This window comes from Anastrepha ludens, chromosome 2 (genome assembly GCF_028408465.1).
Source record: "Anastrepha ludens isolate Willacy chromosome 2, idAnaLude1.1, whole genome shotgun sequence".
NCBI lineage: Eukaryota > Metazoa > Arthropoda > Insecta > Diptera > Tephritidae > Anastrepha > Anastrepha ludens.
The window spans coordinates 24,947,399-24,974,177 of NC_071498.1; the positions used below are offsets into that span (position 1 = coordinate 24,947,399).

The 26,779-nt window shown below is 36.4% G+C and overlaps 1 protein-coding gene across 19 annotated transcripts in view; it reads right to left on the reverse strand.

The window, feature by feature from the left end:
* The window catches only part of LOC128865583 (phosphatidylinositol-binding clathrin assembly protein LAP), a 107,068-nt gene that overhangs the window by 34,870 nt on the left and 45,419 nt on the right, over positions 1–26,779 (reverse strand). For 9 of the 19 annotated variants that reach the window (XM_054105921.1, XM_054105882.1, XM_054105866.1 and 6 more), the window contains 9 exons: positions 26,657–26,686; positions 20,135–20,237; positions 15,340–15,461; positions 14,998–15,191; positions 14,779–14,915; positions 7,349–7,511; positions 6,911–7,253; positions 6,619–6,711; positions 1,044–1,271 (listed from right to left, as the gene is read on the reverse strand). In XM_054105921.1, the coding sequence (XP_053961896.1) occupies positions 1,044–1,271; positions 6,619–6,711; positions 6,911–7,253; positions 7,349–7,511; positions 14,779–14,915; positions 14,998–15,191; positions 15,340–15,461; positions 20,135–20,237; positions 26,657–26,686 (1,413 nt within the window). The remainder of the gene's footprint in view (positions 1–1,043; positions 1,272–6,618; positions 6,712–6,910; positions 7,254–7,348; positions 7,512–14,778; positions 14,916–14,997; positions 15,192–15,339; positions 15,462–20,134; positions 20,238–26,656; positions 26,687–26,779) is intronic. The other 10 variants (XM_054105974.1, XM_054105898.1, XM_054105963.1 and 7 more) reach the window with 7 other exon arrangements.

The window sequence follows — 26,779 nt, forward strand, 5'->3', positions numbered from 1 at the left end:
ACGTTCACACTGGCACACGCCAACAAATTCAATATTTTGAAAAGTACATTTTCTAAAGCCAAATTAAACATAAAAAACTAACAAAAGTAAGAAACCAAAGCAGCTACCTCGCAATTAAATACATAAACTTAAAAAAAGGACGAAAGCAAATGTACGATACTAAAAACAACAATAAGCCAATCAGTAAGAACTATAGAAAAACAACAAGAAGAAAAACCAATGCCTGCATCTGACCACATCTGGCCACTTCACATTGGTTTCAGATGCCGTATCAGTAGATCTGCGGCTGCAGGGCTGTGTGTCGCTGGCTTTCTGGCTTGTGTGATTTTGCATTGACATTGATTGACAAGCGAACAAACGGAAAATTGACACGCCGATAGAGTACACAATGAAAAACACGTGTATGCGTACTCGTAAAAAGCAACAAAGCACGGCAAGGAAGCAGGTGGATTTACGAAAAGCATTGCAATGAGCTGACGTGGAGGGGAATAGTGTAGTTAAATGAAGCAGAGCGACGGCGGCGTGTTTGCGTGTATGGGTGTGCATGTATCAGACAGTGGAATATTACATACAAACAGTAAGAGGTAACATTTGCAAGAATGAGAACAACAATAACAACTAGGAGAAAAATTAGCGAGTGAGTGAACGGCAGAATCTTTTCACTGCAATGCTTTGGCTTTATGGTATATTACTTCTATTGTTGTTATTGTTGTTGGTATTAAAAAGTCTTTAAGTGACAATTTGGTGTAACAATGTACTGCAATGCAAGGTAATCTCGGAAAGCGAGCACAGAAAGCGTAAACTGTATTAAAAACGACGCGCACACACACATATATGTACATACATACATACGTACAAACTATACAAATACGAATAAATACATATTTATGCAGAAGGTAAGCAAACAACTGTGAACATGGAAGGAAAAGACACTGCAACGGGTCACAATTGCTCTCTTATTTAATTGAATGTTCATTTCACATGTACATATGTATGTATGTACGGGCATTAAGTATACATGTACAATAGACATTTCTCTTCACCTGGAGGGAATTGTTGTGGCGCCGGCGCCACCGCGGCTGTTGTATTCATAAAGAACTGTTGCGAGGCTGGCGCTCCCTGGGGCATATAAGCGGTATCGCCGAGAGCTGATGTGGTGGAGAATGCCGACTGTTGTTGAAGTTGCGATTGTGGGGATGCGCCAAATAACGGCGCATCCATGGTGTCGAAGAACGGATTTGGTAAGGCTGCGGCGGCGGCGGCGGATGAGGCTGCAGCAATGGATAAAGAAGATTTCCAGCAGTTTTTTTTTGCATTTATTTCATTTATTTTTATTATTTTGATGCGGGTTGCGTGATTGGTTTTAAAAATTTTTGGGCAGTATAGGCGTTTCAACACAATTTTGTTCGCGTACATTATTTTTTTTTTTTACATAAAAAAAACGTAAAATAGAATTACTGAAGTACTTAAATAAGGAAAATGTAAATAAATATTTAATGTAATGTTACTTATGTAAACTAATATTGGATTTTGCTGACCACAAGCCACAATTATTGGTAGTCAAATTAACGCAGCCATTATTTCGATGTAAATTTTATTTCGAACTTATACTAAAATAAAATAAATTGTTTATGACTGCCAATGTGTTTTTTTAACGCCTTTAATTGCCTAGTTTAGTGTAGCACAGACAGCGCAAATTAAACCAAACCAAACTAACCTAAGGCAATATAGTCTTATCAATGAGTAATAAGAGAAATTAAAAAAAAATAGAACGTGTTTCTTTCCCCGTTTCGGATCGGCCTGAGTAATATTAAGGGGAAAAGAAAACGTTATTTTCTCGGAGGAGGTCAACAAAGAGAAATTCGGTAATTTTACAGTTTTTCTTTGATGAAGGCGCAAGCCAGTGCAAGCCGATGAAATTGTGAATGGTGTTTATGGTGCCAATACTGTGACAGCTAATTACTAATTAATTCGTCAAGCCTTTTTGAAGTTAAAGAAAATGTCGATAATATCAAAAACGTCGATAAAATCACAGAAATAATCGAAGTTGGCCGTAACATCGCCCAGGCGCTAGAGATCGACCATACGAGTAAAACAGTTGTAAACCATTTGCGGAAAAATTTTAATCAACCTGATATTTAAAGTCGTCAACTTGTCAGACCATTCCTGTAGAACAATGCCTTTATTAAGCTTGTTAAGTGCATGAAATCGCTGATCTTTGCATATACGAGGTGTGTTCAAAAAGTATCGCGAATTTTGTGTTTTTTTGAATTATTTATTTATGCATTAATATCTACTTTGTCCCTTTCAAAGTAGTCCCCCTGAGATATTATGCACTTGTGCCAACGTTTTTTCCAATCTTCGAAGCACTTCAAGAAATCTTTTTTTTTTTTATCTTGTTCTGCTCCTCCTTCGATGCCGTCTTTATCTCATCAATCGTAGCGTAGCGTCCTTTCATGGGCCTCTTCAATTTCGGGAACAAGAAAAAGTCACAGGGGGGGCCAGATCTGAGGAATACAGTGGCTGTGGCTGTGGCATCATTAATGTGTTGTTTTTGGCCACAAGCAACGATGTGTGAGCAGGGCCGTTATCGCGATGCAAGAGCCAATTTTTGTTCTTCCACAAATCCGAGCGTTTCTGCGCATAACTTGCAGGTAATATTCCTCATTAACCGTTTTACCTTGCGGCAAGAACTCATGATGCACAACGCCCCTGCTATCACTGCAATCGAAGAAAACGGTAAGCAAAGCTTTTACATTCGGCCGAACTTGGCACGCTTTTTTCGGTCTTGGTTCGTGCGGCAGCTTCCATTGAGATGATTGAGCTTTGGTTTCCACGTCATAACCATAAACCCACGATTCGTCACCAGTTATGACCTTCTGGAGCCAATATGGGTCGTCGCGGAGTCCAACATCTCATTAGCAATGTTCATGCGATGCTGCTTTTGGTCGAAATTAAGGAGTTTTGGTACGAGTTTGCGGCGACCCGTCTCATGCCCAAATCATTGAAAAAAACCGAATGGCACGAGCCAATCGATATGTCTACGTCCTCAGCAACTTCTCTAACGGTGATTCGACGTTTGGCCAATACCATTTTCTTCACTTCATCAATTTTTTCGTCTGTTGTTGATGTGCTCGGGCTTCCAGCACCCTTTCCGTCGTTCACATCTTCTCGGCCTTCTGAGAACATTTTGTACCACCGATAAACGTTGCTTTGGTCCAAATTATGACACATGGGTAAGACTCCATCAGAAAATATGAGATTTGCAAGTGGTCTTTCGATTTCTTTGAAACTTTGGGAAATATTAGTTCTAGGTAAGATACATTCGAGCCTAAAAGGATTTTGAAAAATTTTCAAAATTGAGTCATCTACGCCATGTTGAAAATCGGGACCGTGTTTTTTTCAAAAATCAATATTTCTTGAACCGTTGGATGGATTTCAATGCAATTTACAGACAATATAGAAACAAATAAGTAGTTTAAATTAGTATTATGTTAAAAAAAAAATTTCGAAATTTTTACCAAAAAAAGTGAAAAAAATTTTTTGAATCAATTTTTAGTTGATTTGGCCAGTTTTTTAGATTTTCTGTTATACACGTAACGATTCCTTATGATTTAACCTTTATTTTGAAAAAAAAAATTTTATGGTGTCTATAATAGTTCTCGAGATATTGCGATTTTAGTGGAAGCGCGCACCGTGAAGTTCGCGGTTACGCAGCGCGGGAGTAGAAAAACGCGCACAGACCTGCAGCAGTCTGCTCCAGTCACTTCATACAGGAACACATAACGCAGCGCGCATTGCACACCTGTTACCTAAACCGTGCGTGCGCGCTTCCACTAAAATCGCAATATCTCGAGAACTATTATAGACACCATACAATTTTTTTTTTTCAAAATAAAGGTTAAATCATAAGGAATCGTTACGTGTATAACAGAAAATCTAAAAAACTGGCCAAATCAACTAAAAATTGATTCAAAAAATTTTTTTTACTTTTTTTTGGTCAAAATTTCGAAATTTTTTTTTTAACATAATACTAATTTAAACTACTTATTTGTTTCTATATTGTCTGTAAATTGCATTGAAATCCATCCAACGGTTCAAGAAATATTGATTTTTGAAAAAAACACGGTCCCGATTTTCAACATGACGTAGATGACTCAATTTTGAAAATTTTTCAAAATCCTTTTAGGCTCGAATGTATCTTACCTAGAACTAATATTTCCCAAAGTTTCAAAGAAATCGAAAGACCACTTGCAAATCTCATATTTTCTGACGGAGTCTTACCCACATTCAACATTCGGAATGCATTCGCGCTCTTAATTTCGTTTTTCACACAAAATTTGATACAGATTCTTTGATCCATCTTTTTGAATAGGTAAAAATCGAAGACGAGCCGAAACACGTGCAAGCAAAGCAGCTGGCAACAATTAAACGAACATTCAAAATGGCCGAACTCGTCGGAATGAGTGAGAGACATGAGTACCAAAATATCGCCACAAAAAAATCGAAATTCGAATGTACGTAACCTGCGAAAATTCAAAATTCGCGATACTTTTTGAACACACCTCGTACATACCAACTTCGTATAATGCTCACAGGCTGTATTTCCAGTGACGTTTCACCAACCCACCGTACGATGGTAGGAATAAGGCGTTATTTCACTAAGAGTTTTATTCATTATTTGCTACTGAAACTCAAAAATAACTAAAATTAATTCAAAAATGTATAAAACCATAGGTTAGGTTAGCCTGGTTAGCAATAAGCCACGCATAGACCTTTTAGTTCGTAGCGATACCAGATGGAGACCGACCTCTACGAATACCGAAAGTAGACATCATGTAGGGGCTCCCCTCAAACAGTGGGGCTCCCAGGCATTTTAAACGCATTTTTAATAATGCCGGACAAACGCAAAGAAGGTGTTCTACAGTTTCCTCCACATCCTCTCTGTATTTCCTGCATTTGTCCGTGCTAGCAATCCCTATCTTGCACGCATGTGCAGCCAATAGATTATGACCTGTTAGCATACCTATGATAGTTCTGCAGTCCTTTCGCGAGAGCGTAAGTACGAATTGAGTCAGTTTTTTGTCGTTAGTTCTACACATGACCTTTGCTGTTTTGCATGTGGTCAGATTAGTCCACTTAGCTTCCACTCGCCTTTTCATTAGACGTCCATTTCATTGTATTTTGTATTTAGCGGTTTTGGTATGTCGTTCTCTTATTCAAAAGGTAGTCTAACAGCACTTTTTGCTATCTCATCTACTATTTCGTTCTCCATAATCCCTTTGTGGCCAGGTACCCAGCCTTTCTATAGCTTCCCTGCTCCGTCGAACATTTCTGGACTTAATACAATGTGAGCTTATTGCTTTTATTGCTGCTTGACTGTCCACGTATATATTAATTGTTGAATTCTTTCTGTTCTAGTGTAGGCTAGCTCCGCGGCTTTCCCACAGCAAAAACTTCCGCTTGGAAAATACTGCTGTGGTCTGGCAGCTTGATAGGCTGTCTTATCCCTAGTTTTGAGCAGTAAATACCCTCTCCCACTCCATCTAAAGTTTTAGAGCCGTCCGTATAGATGTGAAAAGTTCTATGGCCAGGCTTCATGCCTTTGTGCCAAAAACCCATAACCTACAAATTTTGCGGATTTCGATATCCATTAGCAGTGTTTGATAGTTGAAATGGCGCTCGGAATTAGAGATCAATTAATGCAATCAATAAATATACACAAACATTTGACTACCAATTTGTTGGATGGCTCGTAAACCTAACTTTTTTTTCTTAACTTAGACTTTTTTCCTACACAAACACGCCTCTAAAGCATACATTCCAAAAAAGTATAAAAATGCAAAAAAAAAATTACGTCAATACGGTTGTATATTAAATATACAGTTATATAGAAATATATGCCTATAAATATATGTATGTTTGTGGAACTAGACTAAGCGCAATGGAAATCGCTAATAAAAGAATTATTGAACCTTTTTCTAAGCCACTAACCGCTGATGGGTTCGATTGTAATAAAAAAAAATGCTTTTATGTGATGGAAATTCGAATTTTCGAAATAGCTAAGATGAAAATATGAAACTTAAAAGCATGTAAATATATAAAAACAATCTTAAGCGCTGAATTCCAGTTCGCCAGAGTAATTTAACACCAAAAAGTTGGCAAGTGCCAAATACTTATAAATATGTATGAGTAATTGCAGTTGTTAATTAGTGAAATACACCATCGACATTCAATAACTTCAAACATAGAAAAATTAGTTTAAAAAACACTGAGATATCTACACCAATGGTTAATAGAGATAGCCCTTTTTTCAAATATTTTGTTAAACATATAAAAAAATTAAAATTAATTACACAATTTGTATTTACAAAATTAGTTTGGGAGAAAAGTTTTAACAGTAACCATTTAATTTGTTAAATAAATAATTAGTAGTTCGAAAACAATAAATAGGAGGTTTCGAGAAAGCGTTTTCGGATGGGGTAGGAGCATTTAAAATCGAACATAGGAATTTAAGGTACTAAAGGATGGGGGTTTCTTTTCGCTTAGCGCGCACAGAGTGATCGCACACGCGCAAAATTGCATTGGCTCTTTAGAAAGTAAACAAATTCCACTTACCCGTTGGTTCAGTATTACCAAAAACGGACGAGAAATTGCTGTCCGAGACGAAAGCATTTGCAGCCGCTGAAGGCGCTGCAGCACCATTAAAACCTGGATGTGACGAGGAGATGTGCAAATTAGTATAGTACAACAATTAGAATATCCAATTAAAAATAAACAATTCATAACTACGCAAATGCAGCGGGTACGAGAGAGAATAACCGTCAAAATATTACATAAGACACAATACTAAGTAGGTACTAAAAATAAATACAGAAAATAAACAAAAATCAAATCAAACACATTCTACCATTATTATGCATCCAAATATTATTGGCATTTTGTGCACCACCTGTTGCCGCTGCTGCGCCGCCACCAGCGCCCACGCCGCCTACGGGCGCATCGAACATATCAGCAAATGGATTGCCCAGTTGTAGTAAGTCATCGGATGCTTTGGTGGTGGTGCCGCCTGCAGCACCACCACTTGCGGTGGCAGCAGCCGTACCGGCAGCCGTTGCCGGAGCTGCACCAAACAGATCGACTATCGGTGCACCAGCGCCACTGGCTGGCGGTGACGATAAGAATGGATTTGTTAATGCAGCACCAGCACCGGCGCCACCACCGCCTGCAGTGGGTGAAGAGACCTTCGATTGCTGTAAACGTGAAGAAGTGAAGAAGCGATTACGTATTTTTTTGTTGTAATTGTAATCAATTAAATAGTAATCAGCATCAATATTAGATTACTTACTTTGTACTGATTCATAGCCGCCTCCTCTTCGGCCAATACCTGCGCCTTCAATTGCTCATCGATGCCATTGGTTGTGTCGAATTTGCTGGATGCGGCAGCTGTGCCGAATGATGAGCTGGTGGAAGATAAGGCAGTGACAGCGGATTTTACATTCTTTTGATTGCTATAAATGTGCTCAAACCAAGGTGGTGGTGGTGTAGAATAGAATTAATTTTTTTGTTTTGTTTTTTGTTTGATTATTTGTTTGTTTTTTGATACGACGTGCCAACAAATTCAATGCACTCGGCATAGGAAGCCAATAAAATTGCATCGACCAACAACGTTTAGCCAACGAAATAAATAGATTTTTGGTTTTTATGAAACAAGCAAATAAATGGCAACCAAATTATTGTATACAACAACAGCAACGGCAATGGCAATAATGACGACAACGACGGCGATGACGACGAAGAAGCAATTAAAACATATGAAATTAAATAAGAAAGATAAACAAACACATAAAATTGCAAATAAATTACAAAAACTAAATTAACTAATAAACAATAAACTAATAAATAAATAAACAAATACAAAAAGTTTGTAAACTAAACTACAGTTAGCTACTACAGGGCAAGTCTTCGTTCACGCAAATTTATACAACAAAATTACAAATTTAGGAATTAGGGAATTCAAATTACTTCGTTACTTATTACTTTAACGCTCTTAGACACAAGAAAAGCGCCCCCAAATTTAAATACGAGGATGGACTATTAAATAGCCTAACTGAAACCACTACATATGAAAGAAGTGCGCACGCGCCAAGCGCTAGTGCCTCGCTAAGTCACTTCTGCAAACAAATCAGTTAGCCATGGCCTTCGTTGGCATTATACAAGATGAAGTCCAAAATAAACAAGATTGAGCTAAAATAAACGGTGGTTAAATTTTAAGGGCCGATGTTGAACGTGAACCACACCTAAACGTCAACGACACCGTTGGACTTCTTTCTTTGGGGTTATTTGAAAGAAAAGGTGTACGTCAATAAGCCAGCAACAATTCAAGAGCTAAAGGATGAGATAATTCGGCTTATTAACGGCATAGAATTTTGAACATTGGATGGACGTGTGCCGCCGAGGCCGCGGCAGCCATTTGGCCGATATTTTGTTCCATACGTAATTGAGCCATACCAATATTATCATAATAAAGAAAAATTACAATAATTTCCTAAAACAATTGTATTTTATTCAAAATCAACACCGGCCCTTGAAACTTAATCACCCTTAAGAAACGACCGGTGATTTGTTCTGATAACTTCGAGTTTGTTTATTCAAAATAGTCCCCTCTGGGCTCAATACACTGTTTTGCGCGATCTAAAAGCTTTTCGAAAGGGTGTTTCAGGTCATTGACCGAAATGTCATTCAGAATGTCGGTACAAAAAATGTATGTCGGACGCAAAATGTTTTCATTTCATGGAAATATGCAATTTTCCGAATAGGCAGAAGTCACAGTTAGCCATATCAGGCAAATACGGTGAGTGATTGATGGTTAAAATGCGATTTCTAGTCAAAAAATCAGTCACAGGAGTGGATCGATAAGATGGTGCCTTATCATGCAATAAGTACCAGCTTCCTCCTTCGCGGTATTCAGGGCGAATTCGACGAATGCGATGCAACAAACGCTTCAAAACGCCAAGATAGAAAATCGCATTGACGGTTTGACCCATTGGCACGAACTCCTTGTGGACAATTCACTTGGAATCGTAAAAACAAATGAGTATTGACTTGATTTTTAACTTCACCAAACGCGATTTTTTGGATGGTGGCTCGTCTGGGGTCTTCAATTCGGCACTTTGACGCTTAGTTTTAGGTTCGTGTTGGCAACACTACGTTTCATCACCAGTTACAATGTTGTAACGTTTTTGTCGTTTTTTCTCGCCTCTTTTATGAGGCCTTTCGAATGTTGAATTCTGAGCAATTTTTATTCCTCAGTTAACTTGTGCGGAATGAAACGTGCACAGACCTTTCGTAAACCCAAATGATTAGTTAAAATGCGATAAATCGATGTTTTGAAGATATTCAACTCCGATTCCATGAATTTCAAGGATGATTTCATTTCATTTTGGATAAATTGGATCAATTTCGATGGAGTTTTCGGTGATTACTGATGTTGGGTGGTCCGTATGTTCACTGTAATTTATGTCCTCACAACCATCTCTGAAACATGTAACCACTCATGAACTCTGGCACGAGATGGATTCCGGATTCCATCGTCATAAACATTTTACCGATTTTAAAACAAAATTTGATATTAGCTCTCTGTTCGAAACTCAATTTTGTACCGATGTCACAAACATACTGACACTTTAGACGCCATAACTTCGCTTCCACTGAACCGAATGTCACCAAGCTTTCACTGAAAGTCAGCTAGAGATGTAACTTCCAACGCACTAACCCAAAGATGGCGCCATCAAAAATGTTTTTATGACGCCAGTCTTGTTTATTTTGGACTTCACCTTGTATATAACTGTATTTTTTTTCGTGTATCGCCCGAAAAAATTTTAACTGTGAAAATACGAAGATTATCTTTTATATATTGCGCCTTTGCAAAACTACGTCTGATGAGCTGTAATTTTTTAGCATAAACTTACATATAACATTTTTTCCTTACGAGCTGTATATGTTCTGTTTTCAGTGAGTTGAAAACTTCATCTCGCCCAAAATATGGAATTAACTCGTCGCCTATTCGTGCTATGATTTATTACGCTTTTCGACGTGAATTGTCGAGATAGGATCAACTTATTTCGACTTTTGGCTTTGGAGCACCACACTTGGCCACTGTGAAACGTGGCCGTCGAGCCTTGCAGGGTGAATTTTATGAAGGCCGTTCAAAAACGATTGTTGGGCCAGAATGGTTAGTGCCCAATGCTATGCGTTAATTGATACCGCCAGATCGTCATGTGACATATCGCGAGATAAAAGCATCCTTCAGCAATAGTTTGACCAGCGCACATTCAATATTGCATGAGGATTTGGTCGTCAAGAAGATTTTTGTCTCGTTGGACACTGCATAATTTAATGATAAATAAAAGAGTCGTATCGGTTGGTGTAAAGAAGTGAGACCCCAATGCACCTTCTCCTTGAATGTTGAGCTGTAGCGCAGAGAAGTTTAAGACGTCAATCCAACCCCGCTCTATCATGAGTGCAACAAGGGAACCAGGTCTGGATGAGGTACTGTGATGAGTAGAGGGCACAAAAGACCATGAGGTCGAAGTGCAAACTTCGTAGAAAATCTAATATAATCAAACGAAGTGTTGAGGATATCCAGACTCAAAGCACATCTATTTAATTGCAACAGCTGACGAAGCTTGGATCTAAGCATATGAGACGGAAATAAGGCCGCAATCGGCAAAGTGGGTGTTTCAAGGCAAGCGTAACCCAACAAAAGGTGTTTGCGGAAGAAGCAACTCAAAGCAAATGGTCGTCTGTTTTTCGGAAAACCTGGTCATGTCGCAACTGTGCCATTAGAGAAGCTTAAAACAGGTAACTCTGAGTAGTACAGAAAATTTTGTGGTTGTTTTCGGAGAATTAAGGAAACCCAGCCCCCGAATACGAATCATCCTTCACCAAAAACAATGCGAGCTCTCACGTATCGGCTCACACAAGAGTTTTTGAGCACTCAAAAGAGCGAAATAAAGTGTCATCCACCTTAGAGCCCTGATTTGGCATCTAATGAGGTCTTTTTGATCCCGAACATCAAAAATAAAATGCGAGATCAATGTTTTTCAATGCCTTAACGGCCCTTAAACAGCTCGTTTTGAAGCTATCCACTTCTGAGTGGCGAAAGTGCTTTGAAAATTTGTTCAAGCGAAAGGAGAATTGCATTGACTTCCTAGGAACATATTTTGAAAAACAATAAAATCATTTTTATTATTATTTCACAGTGTTTTCATTATTCGGCGCAAAATATAAAAGCCAACCCTCGTATAGCACACAAATTGTAGTGAAATTTTACATGAAACTTGGATAAACTGCTACTAAATTTTATAATTCATTGAAAGAAGTGTATGGCAAATGAGAAGTTGGCTCTCACAAGCGTTTATAAGATATAAGCGGAGAGGACGTTGAAGATGACTCGCCCTTTCACTTCAACAAGCGATGGAAATACCAAATATTTTGTAATCTGGTTTTATCTGTGCACATCCAATGGGTTCCTGGCGTTCAAACTATTAGTCAATTTTACCATCTTCACGCTCTTGTTGAACTCCGCGATGTTTGAAATGAACTTCTCGATGATTTGATTTTAAAAACTAGGAAGCAAGAGCAAAACAAGACGGTAAGAAAACTAGTTCTACAAATTTTTTAACAACTCAAACCAACAACTGTTGCAAAAAGTGCTTACATGACACCAACTCTAGTATTACAATGTGTTTTTTTTTTTTTTTTTTGAACACTCTAAACTCTATTGTTCGATTTTTTTGGAAAACTTTTAACTGTATTACAACAAATTGGTTTTTTTTGTTGTGTTTTTGTGAAAAACTTTAAGCTGTATTATTAAATTTTTTTTGTTTTTTGAAAAGTTGAAAATTTATTATTAATAATTTTTTTTTTTTTTTTTAAACTTTAAAATTTATTATTAGATTTTTTTTTGTTTTCAACACTTTTAACTTTATTATAACAAATTTCATTTTTTTTTTTTTGTTTTTGTGAAAAACTTTTAACTGTATTATAACATTATTTTTTTGTTTTTTTTTTTTAAGTTGAAAATTTATTATTAGATTTTTTTTTTAAACTTTAAAAATTTATATAAGATTTTTTTTTAAACCTTAAACTCTATTATTCGATTTTTTAAAAAACTTTTAACTGTACTACAACAAATTTGTTTTTTTTTTTGTTTTGGTGAAAAACTTTAAACTGTATTATTACATTTTTTTTTTTTAAAACTTTAAAATTTGTTATTAGATTTTTTTGTTTAACTTATAACTTTATTATAACAAATTTAATTTGTTTTTTGTATTTGTGAAAAACTTTAAAATCTATTCTTAAATGTTTTTTATTTTTATTTTTATTTTTTAAGATTTTTTTTTTTTAACTTTAAACTCTATTATTCGATTTTTTAAAAAACTTTTAACTGTACTACAACAAATTTGTTTTTTTTTTGTTTTGGTGAAAAACTTTAAACTGTATTATTACATTTTTTTTTTTGAAAACATTAAAATTTATTATTAGATTTTTTTTGTTTTCAACACTTTTAACTTTATTATAACAAATTTCATTTTCTTTTTGTTTTTGTGAAAAACTCTATTCTTAAATTTTTTAATTTTTGAAAAGTTGAAAATTTATTATTAGAAATATTTTTTTTTTTTTTTGAAAACTTTAAAATTTCTTATTACATTTTGTTTTTTCTCTTTGAAAACTTTTAACTGTATTATAACAAAATTGATTTTTTTTGTTTTGAAAAACTTTAAACTCCATAAGTGCAATTGTTTGATTTAGAAGTCTTTAATAATAGATCACATTTATTAATTGTTTTTTTTTGTTTTTGTTTTTGAAAAACTACTCCTTTGTTTTAAGTTGTTTGTGGAAAAACCTTCAACCATATCATTTATTTTTATTTCTTTTTTTTTTAATTTGAATTATTACATTTTTTTGTTTTGGAAAACATCTAAGAGCCGTTTTCTCGTCTTACCAATAGAGTCACTTTACTAAGCGAGGCGATTCATTTTACTAAATTGCCCCTCACTTTTTATTTCTCAACAATTCGTCAAGCAAAAATTTGTTAATTGCGAAACTACGGCAGCACACGCGTCTTTTATTTGAAAGTTCCAATTGAACTGAATCAGTTTGAACATAGCTACAAAATTTTTAAGAGAATATCATTTGAATTTTATATATATCGGCCCGATAATTTAATATGCGCTTGAGGTAAGGGGAATGGGTTTAACGCCACCATAAAGTAGGCGGCGAAGTTAGAGGTTAGTTGAGAAAACAGCCCGAAGAAACTGAAGTTTACGGCAATTAAAAGTCTACTTTAAGCACAAAAATACCAAGGCAACAAACTAAAACTACGCAACCAATCACGCGTAACGCAAATTTGTGTGTGTCAAAAATTATTAAACTACGAAAAATTTAACACAAAATAATTTTCGCTGGGAAGGACTTTATGTGCCTATATTTTTAAAACTCTTCCAAATTACATAGATAATTGAAAAAAATTTAACAGCAAAATAAAAAAAACATTATCTCATTTAATCTGTTATAAGAAAAATATTGTCAATGAATATACCAGGTGTTGTTTATAGATAGGAAGTATTTCATTTTTTGTAACAAAACGAAAAAAAAACAAATTGCAAATTTCAATTCACAGCTTCCTGTTAAAATATATCGGGTCTTCGACGGCCTGTTTTTTACAAAATAGCGTAAAATTTATCATCCAATATTATGTTTAAATAACATTTTTACTAAATAAAAAAAAAAATCAAGTAATGGAAATCTTTATTTGGGCCGTATAGCGTTCTATTTCTCGTCTGTTTGTATACTTCAGCTGTCTAATTTGTAAAGACAACGCCATTTGCAAAAACGAAAAATTTTACGATAGGGTGATTAGTTTTGCGCCACCTTATACAATTGTGCATACATAATTATATCACTTCATCTTTTTACAATATTTGCAATATTTTTCTTGCTAACCTCATAAATCAAAGTACCGAACTTGTACGAAATACACAAGATTACGTTGTCCTGGCTGGCTGAAAGTCATCACATAGACCTATTGGTCCTTAGTGGTATCAGATGGAGGTTGACCCTAACGTTTCCTTGTAGTAGACTTTGTGTTTTGCGAATCTAAGTAAGCTCTGACGCTCTAACTCCGAGAGACTTTCTAACCTCTCATATTGTAGAGCTCCTAAGCATTTCATTCGGGTTCTAGCTAATGCAGGGCAAGAACGTAAAAGATGTTCAAAAGTTTCCCTTTGTTCTGGTTCATTGCAAAATCTGCAGCTATCATTGTTTGTAATTCCCATCTTGTATGCGTGTGCCGCTAACAAATTGTGGCCTGTCAGTATACCTACGATAGTTCATACCTACGATACACAAACATTTGACAAATTTCAAGAAATTGTCATCAACATTTTCCGCTTTCTAATTAGAAACTTTAGAAAAATTCTGGGTATGCATTTTATAGCCCATTTAATTTTAGTATAAGGAAGTGTAAATTTGAATTCACTCAAAACTCGCGTAATTTTTTCTTCAATTTTTTTTTTTATGCCATGTTGACAATTTTCTTCGTTTTCAATAACACAAATTCGCTCGCAATTATTTCCCAACACTTATAGCCCCCTTTTTCCAAGCCCTTTTTAGACTCCTATTACGAGAGTTGTATGTACATAGCTTCAAGTAATCAAATAATCCTGCGAAATCCAAAAAATAGTTGGTACAAATTTCAAAATGAAAAAATACCTTGCCGTTTGAGTTGGTGTATTAGCAGCAGAAACCTTGCGTCCCTCCAAAGTGGCTAAATGTTGTTCCAAGGCATCCAACAGAGAGCTCGGAGCCTTTGTCAAATCGGGAATATCACCTTTGTCAATGCCAACATTCTGTGAGAAGGTAAACCAATAAACAAGTAAACAACATTTCGTTTTTTTTTTTTTGGTTTGTTTGCTTTTCATTTTCACTCACCTCAGCGACTTTCAAAAATTCACCAACGCGATCCATGCGCACCAAAAACTTTTTGTACAAATCCAAAGCATCGCGTGCGTGTTTCTTATTCATATCGAAATACTTCTCGAGCAAATTAATAATGCCATCATTATAGCACGCAAACAACCGTATCAGATCGCGGAAGAGCAGCATGAAACTCATGTTGATGACACCTGTTGTCGTCGTGTTTGTGAAAAGTGAATGATTGGAACGAATGTGAGCAGCACCATTCATGGTGGAAAAATGCGCGATTGAAAGGGAAAATAAGAAGTGGTAAATAAATGCATAGTACAAATTGGCAAAAAAAAGCTAAAAACAAACCATTAGATAAGTCATTGGCCTGGCAATCGAATTCCAGTAGGCCATCCAACTGTCCTTGCAGTACAGGTAATGTCTTTAGCAGCTTGTCGGCATTCATGGTGCGTAGAGAGCCTTCCTCCTTGCTGTGGTATAAAAAAAAACAGAAGATATAAAAAAACATATATTAATTGAATTCTCTAAAAATTTTTTTATTACAAAAACCCCAAAGCACAAATTTTCTTCGTGAATACCCTCACTGCTGTTTCATGTTGCATGACTAAGCAATCTGCGCAATTAGGCAAGACAGCTACAGTGGCATAATACAGTGGTGGAGAAAATAATGTAAACATTATGAAAAATTAACCAGCCATAGATAATTATTTTTTTCGTAGGAAACGAAGTGCCACTCTGCAAGTGTGCACAAGTAATACAAGTGTTCGGAGGTTGCCAAGTCGTTGAATAAGTCGCATGGGACAGTGCTTCCCAGTAGTGGTTGCCTAGACCATTTACTTGGTATGCTTTGCTCGGTGTGATGTGGGGAAAATCACTTTGTGTTGCTCCATTCGATATTCTGTGCCTTTGTGGAGTAAGCGCAATACAACATAAAAACTTAATTTTTGCCCCACTTTTACTCGAATATACTTTTAGACACCTTCTTTAATGCTGGTATGCAGCTTCCAAGAAAGGTAAGAACTTCACAGACGTTCCAAAATAGCAAAGATTTTTCCTTTTTTTTTAATTTTCTTAAAACATCGGCAGCCACCGCCGCCATATTTTCAGCTGAACGACAAGTTCGGTGGCGGTCACGCGCTGCAAATCTCATGTGGTTCCAGTCTATTCGAGTCGAGTAGCTAAGCGCCAGAACGTTTGCCCAGTTGGCACGACACGATTCGGAAATCGATGTCGATATTCACGCTGCGCCAAGCCAACATCATGGACCGATTGTTGGTCAAAAAATCGACACAATTGTCCTGAACGTTATATTCAACCAACAACAATGTGTCGACCAACTACACAGTGCGACATCAAAAATCAAACCGCACCGGACCTTTTTTTTTTCTGAAAATATACCTATTCAATAGCAAAACCCTCGCTGGGTTTTTAAAAGTTAGCTCGATTTTTTTTTTATTGCGTTTTGAAGTTTTCTATTTTCATGCGATTTGGAGTTTTACCTGTACGCTAAATTTGACTTATAAATCGACCTTTGTTTGATTTAATCGATTTATTTTGTCATAGCTTGACGCAGAAATTTCGTACATGTACAAATAAACTTATTTTGAGAAAAACCTATATCTCAATACGCAATTTTGAATACCAAAATTTCGAAAAATTGTATGTTTTTACCATTTTTTACTGTAATTATGAAAATAATTTTATACGTAACCACCCGTTATACACATTTTCAGATTTTTCTATTTTTGCTAGTATTTTTTCCAGATACGGTTTTCCAATGAATATTGGATGTAACAAAATGTGATCGTGAGTAGTGAAAAGCAAGATTGGTCTCACAAGACTTTTAGCCTGTTAAGTACATAGAAATTGTTATAGTTGTGCAAATATTGTGATCGGATTGAACAAAAAGAAAGCGAAAAACAAAAAATGCGTTTCAGTCCAGTGTGTACAATTACCGCTTGATCATAATGAAAATATTCCAGTGCCAAAATGTCCGAATTTTGATGCTTTAATTAAGTGAATCTTTTTCTGTTATGACACAGCCATCATTATTTGATATACATTCCGAGTATGTTACCGAACCATCAACGTCAGACCAGCCGATTCTAATAACGCAAAGTAAATTAGATGAAATTGTTGCTAAATTGGAACTAACACAGCGGAAATCAGAAATATTAGCATCAATGTTAAAATCAAATAACTTGTTAGAAAGAGGTACGAAAGTTACGGCGTATCGAAAAAGGAAAGAACAATTCAATCATTGTCGAAAAGAGCTCGTCTCTAAGGTTTTAGTACGTAAAAATTCTCTATTTTATTAAAAAAAAAAAAAAAATTATAAGAATTCAAGTCTATAATTCTTTTTACTTAATCTATTTAATATTTTTACCTACAGAGTTTTTAGATATTTAAAAAAAAATTTAAAGCAGAGTATAAAAAAATTATTTTTATGAAGAAAAATCTTGTTAAAAATTTATTTTTTTAGAAAATAACAAACTTAAAGTTCAGTTTTATGTTTTTATCTTATAAATGACTTTTTTAGTACATTTTGCAACATTTTTGCTAGAAGAAATAGTGAGAAATTTTAATTATTTTCATAATTACAGTAAAAAATGGTAAAAACATAAAATTTTTCGAAATTTTGGTATTCAAAATTGCGTATTGAGATATAGGTTCTTCTCAAAATAAGTTTATTTGTACATGTACGAAATTTCTGCATCAAGCTATGACAAAATAAATCGATTAAATCAAACAAAGGTCGATTTATAAGTCAAATTTAGCGTACAGGTAAAACTCCAAAATCTCATGAAAATAGAAAACTTCAAAACGCTATAAAAAAAAAATCGAGCTAACTTTTAAAAACACAGCGAGGGTTTTGCTATTGAATAGGTATATTTTCAGAAAAAAAAGGTCCGGTGTGGTTTGATTTTGATGACCCCAAAATTGTCGCACAGTGCTATATATATATAATTGGCGTGTACACCCTCTTTGGGTGTTTGGCCGAGCTCCTCCTCCTATTTGTTATTTGTGGTGTGCGTCTTGATGTTGTTCCACAAATGGAGGGACCTACAGTTTCAAGCCGACTCCGAACGGCAGATATTTTTATGAGGAGCTTTTTCATGGCAGAAATACACTCGGAGGTTTGCCATTGCCTGCCGAGGGGCGATCGCTTTTAAAAAAATGTTTTTATTAATTTTGCTTTCACCGAGATTCGAACCAACGACCTCTCTGTGAATTGCGAATGGTAGTCACGCACCAACCCATTCGGCTACGGCGGCTCGCCGACCAACTGGCTTCGACTATTATTGATGAACCACCACCTTGAACTTCGATGTTGCAGAGAACTCGTTCCTAATATACAATAATCGGGTCTACTTTACCGGAACGACTCGAATTTAGGTATATCCGACCAAAGACTGTCACTCCATAGATGTGAGGGATGTTCATGATGCTCAACAACAACAACCATGTTTCATCAGCTTTCCGACTTGGGCACCTTTTTTAAAACATTCGGTTAGACACCCGGGTCTGGCCTTTTTTCGTCCTGATCGACGATCTTTTTTAAAAAGTTATATCCATAAATAAAAAGAAAATTAAATTTTAGGAAGCTACCTAGAAACTCAAGACGTTAGCTATAATAGAAATACATTAAATTCACGTCCAAAGTCGAAAAAGTCTGGCCACACCCAGGCGCCCAACGGAGTGTTAGTTGTGGTCGCACTTCGCTACAGGATGAATGTCGGGAAGTTGCTGTTGACAGAAAAAAATATGAACTGCAATAGCCAAGATCATGAGATTTACGCCACCAGCTTAGGCATTAGTTCGCATATGAACCCTAAACAAAATCACACAATCGACTGTATGGATCTTTCAAAATGAGACAAATTCATCAAAAATATTTCGCGAGCGATGCACTTCGCGGAATATGGACGCCTGTCCCTTCAGAATAATTGGACCTGTCGCCATCATGGCATTGGAGCGACGTAAAAACCACGGCAGTCGATTCTAAATTACCCATATTTATATCCGGTTCTATCAACCCATATTCATATCCGACCAAGCACCGTAACTTTAGCAGCACTCTGCAAAACTTGAAAATGGAAAATATATGCCCAATAGAACCTTCAATTATAAATAGTGCACCAACATTTCTTCGAAAAACAAACATCGTAAAAGCCCAACTCATATCCACCACGACAATGTAAGCTCTCATACATCGGCTCATGCGCCGTACAGTAGGTACTGGTATGGCTGGCATCTTCGTATTCCCGCAGAACAAAATAAAAGTCGGGGAACAAGAATGCTAGAATAAGAGATTTCGCCTTCCAAATGCGCTGTGTGACGTCCGGCTCCGAGAACATACAAGCAAAAGGAAGAGGAATTACTTGTTTGTCAAGAGGAAGAGTAGGCGAAAGCAATAGAAACACAAGAAATTATACACACTTTCTTGCCACGGTGTCCTCCGCTTACAAACGCCGGAAAACTGCTTTTGGATGTATTTTTGTAAGTCGTGCTCTCACAATTTAACACACGGCACTTCGTTTCCATTAGTTTGTTTAGTTTAAATGTCACAAATCCAAATATTACCAAGCCATTCACTGAATTTTCTCACACATGTAATTTCTCCTGCCTTTGTTTGTTTGTTTTGTATTATTAAGGTGCTTGACGCCACACTTGTCAAAATCGCAAAATAAAGTAACGGTTTTGAGAAGACGTCACCTTCTGTATTTAATTCGCCTTGGTCGAGGCCAACCCTTTTCGTGCCTGACGAAGCATTTGATGCATTCAAATATTTTAGAGTCATACTTCAATCGAAGCGGAAGAATGGGTACTTCAAAAAATGGTTTAAATATTGTAATAATAACAATAAAGCCGTTTTCTATTATGAATGGTACATGCATTTATTTTTACTTTTTAGCTCAAAACTTGAATAACCATCCTTGTTATGAATTTGAAAATGCGAAAATGCGTTAATAAATAAAATATTTGCTACCAATTACGGTATACAATTTTCTTAGAATTAAAATTTTCAAAATAAACCGTACCCGTTTATTGTTTCTATTAAATATTTCTGCCACCACTGTACGTATATGCATGTGTGCACGCAATACTTCATACATTCATTGATAATTCATATCGGACTTACCCGCGTTTTACTTTGCAAAAATCAAAAGCCATTGCACGATATGAGAGCGACTTTTCATTCAAGTATTTGGCATAGCGTCGTATGAACGGCGACATATCGTAGCCTGTGGGGAGGGCGGAGCAAAGAGAATAAACACTTAATTATTAAGTGAATGTGAGATAATTACATTATTACTGAAATAATTACTGAACTAAAAACTAGCATACGGAAGTGGAAATGTCATAGAATTTCTACTTGAAAATCGATTTTCTGTGTTAAGTGAAGTTTATTATTTTATTGAAATAAATAAAAATGTACAAATATCATATAATAATAATGTATTTACTCATTTAGGTTAAATACAATGTAAAATTAATAATACTATAAAATTATTAATAGCACTAATAATAATATAAAAAGTTAAAGTACTGTTAGAGCCTACGGGAGAGTTTGTTTATATGATGCTTTTAAATTTCATTTACTAAAGTGATTTGTAAGCGAAAATTTATGATGGTATATAAAAATATTATATATATAAAAAAATCTGTACAATTTGACCGACTAAAAGACTTTATTATTTTATATTAATTGTACAGCGACCTCTCTCTTAAGCGGATACTTCAGGGACTGAAAGAAGTGTCCGCTTATGGAAGGCTTACGCTTATAAGAAAAGTGTAAAAGAAGTTAATAATATGTTATGGGAGCATTCACGTGTTAGGGAAGGGCTGTCCGCTCAAGAGAAACCAATTTAAAAAATTCTTAAGGATTTGTCGTATGAACTCAAAAAATTGTCCGCTAACGCGTACGTCTAAGAGAGATGTCCATTAAAAGAGAGTACACTGTACTTACAAAAAGAAAACAAATGCTGAGCTATCATTTTTTTACAATTAATTGAAAAATGTCAATCTGCATAAAAAAGTCAGTAGAGAAGCCGAAAAGTGGGCGTAGTCAAAAGAAAAGTATGCGAATAATATATGAAAATGTTTTTATTTTTTGATATATTCTCCTTTCAGTATAAAAATTTTCTCGGATTAGCTCTAGCTCTACAAAATACACGAAAATAGCTCTTTCCACTTGAGTTTTTTTCTTGAACCTCTTTCATCATATTTAGAAATAAATAGTAATCTGAAGGGTCTAAATCTGGACTAAAGGAAGGACGGTTAAGATTAAGTTGTAATATTTACACGCTTTTTCTAACCACAGCCAATGAGATGCCTGCTTAATCCTAAACATTCATCATCACTTCAGTCGATTATAGCAAATTGGACTTCTCCTGCTCGGGTGCAATTATTTTGTGTTTACGAGGTTTGTTAAAAAAATAAAATCAGAAAATCACCGAACACGCAAGACACTTGCCTTATTTATACCTCTCACAATCAAACTAAACATGCTATATTGCCAAAACCGTGAACATATCTTTGAGACGAGTGAACCAATATAAAAAAAGTAATAATCGAAAACCGAATGAACGTAGCCCGCGAAATTTGAAAATTCACCCTATTTTTTTAACAAACCTCGTATACTACCTACCCAGGTTCGTAGTTATTAACCCAATTCCACCTCGAGCACATTTTTCTCTTATTCTTTGCTCAACGTCATTCTTTTTTTCTTTCTAAAAATGTAGCGCGACATTCTCCCTTAATATTGGCATTTTTTCTTTATACTAGACCACTACGAATCGGAAGAAATATTAGAGTATTACCACCCGAGTATGACTCCATGACCTTTTTCACCGGTAATGCACATTTCATGTCCCACTCCATAAACTCTTGTATCCATTTAGGTACACAATCATGAGCCCAAGTTTTAAAGATTCAGAAACTCACCGCATCAAACCTAAACCATTTTTGCGGTTTATTTCCTTTTCAAACGTGCATCGTCTAGAATAAGTTTTCAGACTCTTTCACCAATGTCTAAGGACGTTAACTGAATCGATCGACCTGGGCGCTAATCTTCTTCAATTGATTTTCGATATTGCTTAAGTAAAATAGACTGTTTATGATCATAATTTTTCCTGGTCAAGAGTCTCCGAAAACTAACAGTATCTCTCCCATAATGACCTCTGGTGCGTTTTCTTTCTTAAGTCCTAAGTAAGGAACTTAATAAAGACACGAAACTCAATTTTCTGATTCTTCTTCTTCTTGATTGGCTTGATAACTGTGAATCTGATGATTCATTTTGCATAGCCGCATTAGTTTTGCGGAGATACCAAATTTAAACATCGCGGCATATAGGAAACTACTTTTCGTACTGTCGAATCCAGCTTTAAGATCGACCCTTCTATTTGTCGATTCTCCTTTCATGGGCCTTTTCCACGACTTAGTGTATTAGTGAATATCTATCGATGTGATTGAAACCTTGTTTATAAAATTAGCTGCATTGAGACGCTAGATAGTGCTTCTGTTTCTTTTTTTTTGTCGGGACAACTAGCAAGTACAGCTCTCAGACACAATTAAGTGTATGGTACTGCACTCGGATTCCCTTTTAATTTTCTTTAAATCTACTCGAACTCCGAAGAAATTTGAGTAGATCTTGTGGTGCCAAGGAGCCAAGGTGGTCGCATCAACACATCAGTGAAAAAGACCTCAAGCGACGCACTGGAAGTGGTCCGCCGTCTCATCCTCCTATTCACAAGCTAGGCAGAGTACACTGTCTGAAATGCCTACCTTTTCCATGTGCTTCGCCCACAGAAAGTAGGACATCATCAGTCCAACCAGCTGTCTACAGTCCCTTCTGCTATATGACAGGAGGATTTGTGACAGCCGGTAGGACATGACAGATAACATCAGTTTAGTCCATATGCAGCCTCTCTTAGCCTGCCAAGAGTGTGGCAGAACGGGCTACTGGCGAAAGAAGTAGGCTTCAGAGCTCATCCTAGCTAAGGAGTCAATGGTTTCGTTACCCACGATACCCACGTGTCCCTGGACCCATGTTAGCATCAGGCTATTATGTCTACCGACATAGTTCAGGCTGGATTTACAGGACTCGACTACCTCTGATGTGGTTGGGGAGCTGTCTAAGGCCATGAGCGCAGCTTGGCAGTCGCTGCGGAACATATAGATCTGCCTCTTCATCTGTTTTCCACAACAAAGTTCCTCACTTCTTGAACAGCATACACCTCCGCTTGAAACACAGATGTATGCATTCCAAGAGCAAAGTGCAGTTTTGTCCCGCTGGATTCTACGTAGGCCCCAGAGTCGGGGCGCCGCAGAATCATATTATGATATTTCATATTATTTACGAATTTGACGCGCTAAAAATCTATTGTTTAATAGGTCGTGGAACAAGGAAACTCATTCTGCTGAAATCAAAGTTCGTTTCAGTTTTATGCTTCATAAAACTGGTTAACTCACTATTTCCTATGCTCCCAATTCTATTATATTTACTGATATATGGCAAGTTTCATTAAACCGCGTTTATGCATCGATGCTTTCGGGTTTTTTCGCCTCAACTTTTTCAAGTTCTCTTTTGGTGTGCCCGTCGTGTTCACACACCTTGCATTTTGTTAGTGTATGGTCTACAGTCAATAACAATATTGAGAAGAACGAGTACGCCAAGGGTGTTGACGGAGTACGAGCATCACAAGTGACGAGTTGAAGCAACAAATGTTTTCCTGTATGACCGCGGATTTGCTAATACTTATTAAGTGCTTCCAAACAAATGTAACTTTTGGCAGCTGTTCTCCAGTGCTGTCAGCATATGTTAAAGTACTCGTTTAGCAGTAGCTTCAACACTTCGCTACCCACTAACGATTTGCGAATGAAGGGCGATTCGTCAAATTCGAGTGGTTTAAGGGCTTAGTAGGGAGGTCAAGTGAATTGTTATTCCCCTTTAAAGGTTGTGTCAACTGAGTCTTATAAATGATTAGTCCGAGAACTAAGTGGAAAATTAAAAACTTATTTTCAATAAACTCACTTTTTTGGCATTAAATTGTGATATAACTTTTTCATATTTCCCAACGTTTTTTAGACCTAAAGCGACTAGTTTTATAAAGATTTCGTTCTATAAATACTCGTAAAAATACCAATAGGCAGCATATAAGCAAATTCTTACTCTACAATGCAATTCTTTGCAATAGGAAAACAGAAAAAATGAAATAAAAATAGAAATAAGAAGAATAGCTAAATACTTATATTTTATATTAAGAAACTCATATCATATTTTAAAGCGCTACATAGCGATACTACACTAAATTTATTAATAGATTTCAAATGTGGAAATTTGAGGCATTTTATGATACTTTTTAGCGAAATTTTTTTAGTAATGATGCGAAATGAAAACCGGCTTTTTTATTTACAGCGCAACTAATTTTACTTTCATTTTCAATAGAATGCGAATAAATACTCTTATCGTCTCGTGGTAGTGCTCACAATTCAGCTATCTGCGTACTTTTTTTAATAATTGGCGTATAGAGATTAAAATATTCAAAGCTCGACAGCGGCGCTTGAGGACTGCTAAATAAAAGTTCTTACATTTGATAGAAATAAAAATCTAGTTATCATTAGACCAGATGAGCGCAAAGTACATGAACTAATATACTTTAGTTCCCAGTTCTCGACATAAATCATGATGGGTTTTATTAATCGGGCAGATCAATTTCTGAAGCGATAAATTCAATATAATTTTCGTTCGATATCAACACGTGGCAGCACCGCTGAGAATTATAGAGAAAAACTATCAAATTCACCACGTTCATTCTTTTCTTATATCACCAACACAAACTCTGTTTTTGGCAAACATCTCAAGATAGGTCTACACAACGCGGTAAACATGCAGAGGTATGCGCCAGGTTGCTTCCGCCCCAAGAGAGTTGCAATTCCCACAGATTATGTGATAGAGCCCCAGTCTGGTTGCATGGCCAGTGCCCTAGGAGAAGAGCGTAACCGTAGGAGTATATTATTTCTGTTCATTGTAATGTCTATCGGAGATCGGTTGGCGCAGCAGTGAGGTCATAGGCTCCAAGATAGTCTGCACGATTGCACATCCTTTCACCGGCAATTAGCGAAGTTTAGCCAGCCTTGAGTGAACCGGATTTAGTTTAGGAGCATAAAGAGATGCCATCAGAATTCGCTATATTAAAACTCTGGCAAAAAAAATGTGAAGCAATAAAACAGCTGTTTTGTGTTGACAAACAACACAGATGGCGCTGTCGTAGCGATTAATGGAAATCGGTGCACGAACTGTTAGTGTTTTTCGACGATATACGCATAAAAGGCAGACCTTTCTATATAGAATATACCCGTTAGAAGAAAAATAAAGGCATCCTATATTTCGAACTGCCCTTTTTTTACTATATTTAAAGGGAGAGTTGGAAAGTTGGATTAGGTTAGGTTGAAGCGGTTGTCCTGTGGGATACACTCAGGCTCATGACCCATTGTGATGCCACGTGGGGAGCTGGGATGCTGGGAAGCCCTATCTCTCCTAAACCAGTTTGTGCTTTTCAAAAATTTTAAAATATCTCTGATTTCTGCAGAACTGAGATCTTCCAACTCATTAAAAAATTGTTTACCCAGAATAGTAAACCTGCGTCTGGATAGAGCAGGACAGTGGCACAGTAGGTGCGAGATTGTCTCTTCCTCATCCTCATCTAGACAACTTCTACAGAAGTCATGTGTTTGCACACCCATGCTTTGGGCGTGCCTACCTATTAGGCAGTTCCCCGTTATGACTGCGATCAGTGTGCTAAGACTGTGTTTATTTTGGCTTAGCAGAGACTCTGTGTGTTTAGCATTTAGAGTCCACGGCCCCAGTTGACGGGCGATTTTGCAGGTGACTTCATTACGCCATCTTCGTTTGCTTTCCTTACAATTTCTTCAAGGATGAGTAGCTTACATGTTTGTAAGGCTATCCCTATGCCATTGTCTATGTACTCATCGGTCAATTTGGTGCCGAGTCTCGCTAGTTCATCGGCTCTACAGTTACCCTCAATGCCGCGATGGCCAGGAACTCATGTTACCTTTAGGTGAAATGACTCAGCCATCTCGTTAAGAGATGTGCGGCATTTCATGGCTACCTTGGAGGTTGTCGACTGTTTTGTAAAGGATTTTATCGTCGCTTGGCTATCAGTGAAAATGTAGATATCATTTCCGGATATCGCATCAGACTGTATCAGTGTCGCGGCTTTCCTTATTGCCATCAGTTCAGCCTGAAAGACACTACAGTAGTCGGGGAGCCGAAAACTGAAAGAGATCTCCAGATGTTCGGCCACACTACCCTCGAGCTTTGAGAGAGAGAGAGAGAAAGTTAAGTGACAGCGAATTCCATAAGAGCACTACCGAGAAGTTAAGAGAAAATGAGAGTGCGCTGGGCACTCAACTCTAAAATAAAGTAAGTTAAGGAAAATTGCTCGTATTTACAAGAAAGAACTCAGATTAGTGTAAAAATCAAGCTTCAAAATATACTACGTATCTGAAAAAATATTTACAGAGATTAAAGCGAAAAACCAAAAATTAATTTCTTTATCTACGAATATTACCAAGCAACTCTACCAATTATGAACAATTAGAGATATTAAAAGCTAATTATAAACAGCGATGTACTCACCCATTCTGCCACCCGGTGCCGATAAGCCATCTTAACAAATTAACATTTAATTATTTTTATTTATTTTACAACAACAAAGAACCAATTGTGCGTGTGTGAAAAACGTTTTTTATTTGCGTTATT